The sequence below is a fragment of the Rhinatrema bivittatum genome, chromosome 11 (assembly GCF_901001135.1).
Source record: "Rhinatrema bivittatum chromosome 11, aRhiBiv1.1, whole genome shotgun sequence".
NCBI lineage: Eukaryota > Metazoa > Chordata > Amphibia > Gymnophiona > Rhinatrematidae > Rhinatrema > Rhinatrema bivittatum.
Window position 1 is genome coordinate 5,715,672 of NC_042625.1, and position 6,400 is coordinate 5,722,071.

General features: G+C 37.5%; 1 protein-coding gene across 2 annotated transcripts; it reads right to left on the reverse strand.

Annotated features, from left to right (window-relative positions):
- Window positions 1–6,400, reverse strand: LOC115073442. 2 transcript variants are annotated; one of them, XM_029571871.1, is made up of 3 exons: window positions 4,915–6,400; window positions 592–4,538; window positions 1–215 (listed from the first exon to the last, which is right to left on the reverse strand). In XM_029571871.1, exon 2 carries the CDS (start codon window positions 3,209–3,211, stop codon window positions 1,196–1,198), a length of 2,016 nt encoding a protein of 671 aa, XP_029427731.1. In that variant the 5' UTR covers window positions 3,212–4,538; window positions 4,915–6,400; the 3' UTR covers window positions 1–215; window positions 592–1,195. The 2 variants fall into 2 exon arrangements, with proteins under 2 accessions (XP_029427731.1, XP_029427730.1); XM_029571870.1 differs by having other exon boundaries at window positions 592–6,400.

The following is a 6,400-nucleotide window of genomic DNA, read 5'->3' on the forward strand; positions in this document are numbered from 1 at the left end:
TGACAAAATTAATGCATAAATGTTTCTTCTATATTTATATAATCGTACATTCAATGTTTTTTAAATGCAAATATGCAAAAAATCACGTGTATAATAAATCATCAAGTTTGAAGTTCATCTGTAATAGGTCCGACAAAAGATATCTTCGTTTCGCCTCTCTGATATTGAGGCTTCCTCAGGGACTATTTTAATAGCGTTATCCTTGCAGTCATGCACTGCAAAAAATAACAAAACCAAAGTAAATCTAAACAGATATTATATAATAATGTGTTTAACACACATCTGAATATTCCAACCTTTTATCAACACAACAATTCCCCTAATGTTAAGAAATCCATTTTTGCCAAACTTATGATTGAAAAAAGTTTTTATAGAAAAAATTTTTTTTAATTTAAATAATAAAGCTCAATCAACTCATACACTGAATGGCCCTATAAAGCTCCAACCATTTACTTGAGCAAAACCTATCCCTACACACACTACTCTTAAACACCTTCACATACTGCATTCAAGCCACAGGCTGCAAATGCAATAGCTCCAAAAATTTAACCATTCTCATTGTTAAATTATATCCATTAAAATCCGACTTACAGTACCATGTTCAACTCCCTGCAGCCAAATTCAAGCGCCCGAATGTTGCACCATGTCTATAAAGAGGTATTATGAAAAACTGGATACTTCAAGAACTGCCGTTCCTGTGGCGAGCAAATTTCACAGTATAATACCATTTCGCTTTCTCTTAACAAAAAGCTCTCTTTTGCCACATCAACCGGCCCACGTGTTCAAACTGTCATGATGCTGTAAAAATATATATAAAAACCAGAATGTTAGAACCTACCTACAAGCTGGTATTTTCAAGGCTTATTGAAACGCCATGCCGCCACCCTTGTCCCATACTCACGTTTCCTCGGAAGTGACGAAAACGAACGTCACACGCAGCAATACGAATATTCAAAACATTGAACAACTTTATATAGGGGACAGCATTCCCTCTTCAACAAATCACACTCCACCATTACCACCACTATACGTGAAAAAAGTTGACATAATTAAAAAAGCTGATTAGAAAAAAGCATTCCACTCAATCGGTCCATTTAACCCATTTGGACTCTCAGTGTGCCAACTAAAAATAAAACGCTGTTCTGTTCTTCGCAATAATGTTGACAAATCACCTCCATACTTCAACGTAATCTGTTTAATCACGAAAAACCGTATATCCTCCACCGCATGATTTTTTTTCTACCCAGTGGTTTACTAAAGGAGCATGTTCACGGACTGATTTTATCCTACTGCGGTGTTCAATAATACGATAACGTATAGGTCTTACTGTCTGTCCGATGTAAATTAAATTACATGGGCAGACAATTGCATAAATCACACCGCTTGTATTACAGTCATACACTTGGGGGATGCGGTAAGGATATTTTAAATGCGGATGATCAAAAGACTGGCATTGCAGCGTCAGGGAGCACACAGAACAAGAACCACAAGGAACCTGTCCATGAGGAGAATTTAATGCATCAACTACTGGATGACCTTTCAACTTATCGTGTAAAGAATGGCGTTTTTTAATGGCGAATATAGGCTTGTCTCTGAAGCAAGGTAATGACGACAAAACATGCCAATGGGTACAAACGGCTTCTTTGATCTGATTGACTCTAGAAGAAAATGGAATAGTGCAAATGGGTCTAGTAGGTGATTCCTTTGGTGAATAAATCAATAAGTTATCCCTGTTAGCGTACAATGCACGCTTATATGCTTTTTTAATAACAGACTTCGAATAACCTCGGGCAAGGAATCTCTCCTTCAATTGTGTGGCCTGAATCTTAAATTCTGCAGTCGAGGTGCATAGGCGCCTATACCGGAGGAACTGACCCACCGGTATATTGTCTTTTAACTGTTTAGGGTGAAAACTTTGGTAATGCAATAGAGTGTTCCTGTCCGTACTCTTCCTGTGGACACACGTCGTCAATTTCCCGTCATAAATCTGTACCCTCATATCCAAGAACACAATAGACTGGTTATGTTTAGTAAATGTAAATTCTAAATGAGGGTCACAAGAATTTAGAAATAACATAAACCGATCTAGTTCACTACTCCCCCCACTCCAAACAAAAAACAGGTCATCAATGTAACGCTTCCAAATTTTAACATACGGATACCAAACCGAATGGTAGACATATTGATTTTCAAACTGGGCAACATATAACCCAGCCACACTAGGAGCCATGGGCGAACCCATTGGGATACCTTCAATTTGCAAAAAATACTCCGATTGAAAACTGAACACATTTTGCGTTAATGCAATTTCAGCAATCATACAAAGGAAATTTAATCTCCTAGAACTCATGTCAATTTTAGCCAACTCCAGCTTAATTATTGCAAATGCCTCGCGCTGAGGTATACAAGTATATAACGAAGTGATATCAGCAGTCAATAAAATCCAATCAGGTTGAATATCAGGTACCTCTGTTAACTGATTTATGAAATCGGTAGAATCTTTCACATACGAGGGTACTGCTGTAACTTGGGGCTGTAAATAATGATCTATCATTTGAGCAAGAGGTTCCAATACAGTGCCTATACCGGCTACAATCGGTCTGCCAGGAGGATTATTTAAAGTCTTATGGACTTTTGGTAATATATATAAGTGTGCAGTGGTGGGAAAAGCCACACTCAAGAATTGATGTTCCTTATTAGTGATCACCTTATCTTTCCTAGCTATCTCCAAAAGCTCGGTAACATGTGAATGTAATGTGGATGTAGGGTTATACTGTAATTTTCTATAAGCTTGCTGATTATTCAATTGCCGATGAACTTCTGTATCATAATCTTTCTGATTCATTACCACAATAGCGCCCCCTTTATCAGCGGCGCTAATTTTTATAGAAGAATCATCACGCAACTGAATCATAGCTTGCCATTGTTCCCTAGTTAGATTGTATTGAACGAAATCCCTCTGCGAATCCAACAAATCTACATCCCTTAATACCAAACTTTGGAATGTTTGCAACAAATGGCTTGGAGCTGACGACGGAGTCCATTTCGATGGTTTGTATAATCCACCTCTCTCTAAAGGTTTATCCTCATTCATAAAAAATTCTTTAATGTGCAACCGCCTAAAAAACTTATGCAATTCGGTACGAGTAAAAAACGAGTCATACCTACATGCCGGAACAAAAGATAAACCTTTGTTAAGCACTTCTAACATGGGTTTGGTGAGGATTTTGTTCGAAAGATTGAATACAGACGTTACCTCAGTGTGGGTAATACTCTCATTTAATGTCGCAGGTTGTAACTGGAGCTGTTGATTCTGGTTTTTTGATACCGGGACCCTCGGGTCCCTCTGGTGCCTCGAGCGCGCTGTTCCAAAAAATTCGGATCAGGTTGTGGCTGTACATCATGGCTATTACCCCCATTATCCGCAAATCTTACCTGCCTCCCATCTTTCTTTTTTCCTTTATGGGGATCATCTGAATCATCCGTGGAGTCATCAGAAGAAGAGGAAAAATCACCCCTCTTTTTCGAATATTTCTGTTTTTTGTGAACCTGCATCCAATGATATACATAGCCTCCATTGTAATCCTTTTCATCCCGATAAAATTTACTGATCTTGAATTTTTTGGTTTCAGCGCGATATTCATCCAATTGTTGTTGAAGCTCACTCAACTGATTTGTTAACGAATCTGTAGGTAATTCATTTTGCATTTTGGTAAGCTCTGAATCCATATCTTTTTTTAATTCTTCTAATTGAATTTTGGTGTATTCAATTATCAAGAGCATCAAGTCGTGGGAGCACTTGTTAAGGATAGAATTCCATTTTTGGATGAATATATTATCATCTGCAAATAGCGAAGGCGCTTTGTTAATGCGCAAACCCCTAGGAATGCGTTTAACATAGCAGTATTCCGCTAAAGTGGCAGCATGGAGTTCCATGCGTACTGCCTTTTTACGATTCTTTGCATATTCATCCCAATTACCCTTACTATTCTGTTCACCACTCTCCTCAATGTTACCTGAAGCATCAAAAAGATGGAAACCCAATAAAATGGAGCTGGCCGCTTGTTCAGTGTAAAAATGCATATTATCCATATTCCCTTAAATTAGGTAACCGACTAGGTATAACAATACTAAGGGCAATTTGAAAAGTGCAACTCCCTATATCACTGTGATAACATATAACAAAAATAGAGAGACATATAATATAAATTTAATATTTTATTAATGTAGAAAAACCCCCATATATTCAACCCTACATAGACAAGTTAAAACTAAGCTAGCACATCCATCCACATACACCACACTAAAAAATTGCATGAAGTTTGACAAAATTAATGCATAAATGTTTCTTCTATATTTATATAATCGTACATTCAATGTTTTTTAAATGCAAATATGCAAAAAATCACGTGTATAATAAATCATCAAGTTTGAAGTTCATCTGTAATAGGTCCGACAAAAGATATCTTCGTTTCGCCTCTCTGATATTGAGGCTTCCTCAGGGACTATTTTAATAGCGTTATCCTTGCAGTCATGCACTGCAAAAAATAACAAAACCAAAGTAAATCTAAACAGATATTATATAATAATGTGTTTAACACACATCTGAATATTCCAACCTTTTATCAACACAACAATTCCCCTAATGTTAAGAAATCCATTTTTGCCAAACTTATGATTGAAAAAAGTTTTTATAGAAAAAAATTTTTTTAATTTAAATAATAAAGCTCAATCAACTCATACACTGAATGGCCCTATAAAGCTCCAACCATTTACTTGAGCAAAACCTATCCCTACACACACTACTCTTAAACACCTTCACATACTGCATTCAAGCCACAGGCTGCAAATGCAATAGCTCCAAAAATTTAACCATTCTCATTGTTAAATTATATCCATTAAAATCCGACTTACAGTACCATGTTCAACTCCCTGCAGCCAAATTCAAGCGCCCGAATGTTGCACCATGTCTATAAAGAGGTATTATGAAAAACTGGATACTTCAAGAACTGCCGTTCCTGTGGCGAGCAAATTTCACAGTATAATACCATTTCGCTTTCTCTTAACAAAAAGCTCTCTTTTGCCACATCAACCGGCCCACGTGTTCAAACTGTCATGATGCTGTAAAAATATATATAAAAACCAGAATGTTAGAACCTACCTACAAGCTGGTATTTTCAAGGCTTATTGAAACGCCATGCCGCCACCCTTGTCCCATACTCACGTTTCCTCGGAAGTGACGAAAACGAACGTCACACGCAGCAATACGAATATTCAAAACATTGAACAACTTTATATAGGGGACAGCATTCCCTCTTCAACAAATCACACTCCACCATTACCACCACTATACGTGAAAAAAGTTGACATAATTAAAAAAGCTGATTAGAAAAAAGCATTCCACTCAATCGGTCCATTTAACCCATTTGGACTCTCAGTGTGCCAACTAAAAATAAAACGCTGTTCTGTTCTTCGCAATAATGTTGACAAATCACCTCCATACTTCAACGTAATCTGTTTAATCACGAAAAACCGTATATCCTCCACCGCATGATTTTTTTTCTACCCAGTGGTTTACTAAAGGAGCATGTTCACGGACTGATTTTATCCTACTGCGGTGTTCAATAATACGATAACGTATAGGTCTTACTGTCTGTCCGATGTAAATTAAATTACATGGGCAGACAATTGCATAAATCACACCGCTTGTATTACAGTCATACACTTGGGGGATGCGGTAAGGATATTTTAAATGCGGATGATCAAAAGACTGGCATTGCAGCGTCAGGGAGCACACAGAACAAGAACCACAAGGAACCTGTCCATGAGGAGAATTTAATGCATCAACTACTGGATGACCTTTCAACTTATCGTGTAAAGAATGGCGTTTTTTAATGGCGAATATAGGCTTGTCTCTGAAGCAAGGTAATGACGACAAAACATGCCAATGGGTACAAACGGCTTCTTTGATCTGATTGACTCTAGAAGAAAATGGAATAGTGCAAATGGGTCTAGTAGGTGATTCCTTTGGTGAATAAATCAATAAGTTATCCCTGTTAGCGTACAATGCACGCTTATATGCTTTTTTAATAACAGACTTCGAATAACCTCGGGCAAGGAATCTCTCCTTCAATTGTGTGGCCTGAATCTTAAATTCTGCAGTCGAGGTGCATAGGCGCCTATACCGGAGGAACTGACCCACCGGTATATTGTCTTTTAACTGTTTAGGGTGAAAACTTTGGTAATGCAATAGAGTGTTCCTGTCCGTACTCTTCCTGTGGACACACGTCGTCAATTTCCCGTCATAAATCTGTACCCTCATATCCAAGAACACAATAGACTGGTTATGTTTAGTAAATGTAAATTCTAAATGAGGGTCACAAGAATTTAGAAATAACAT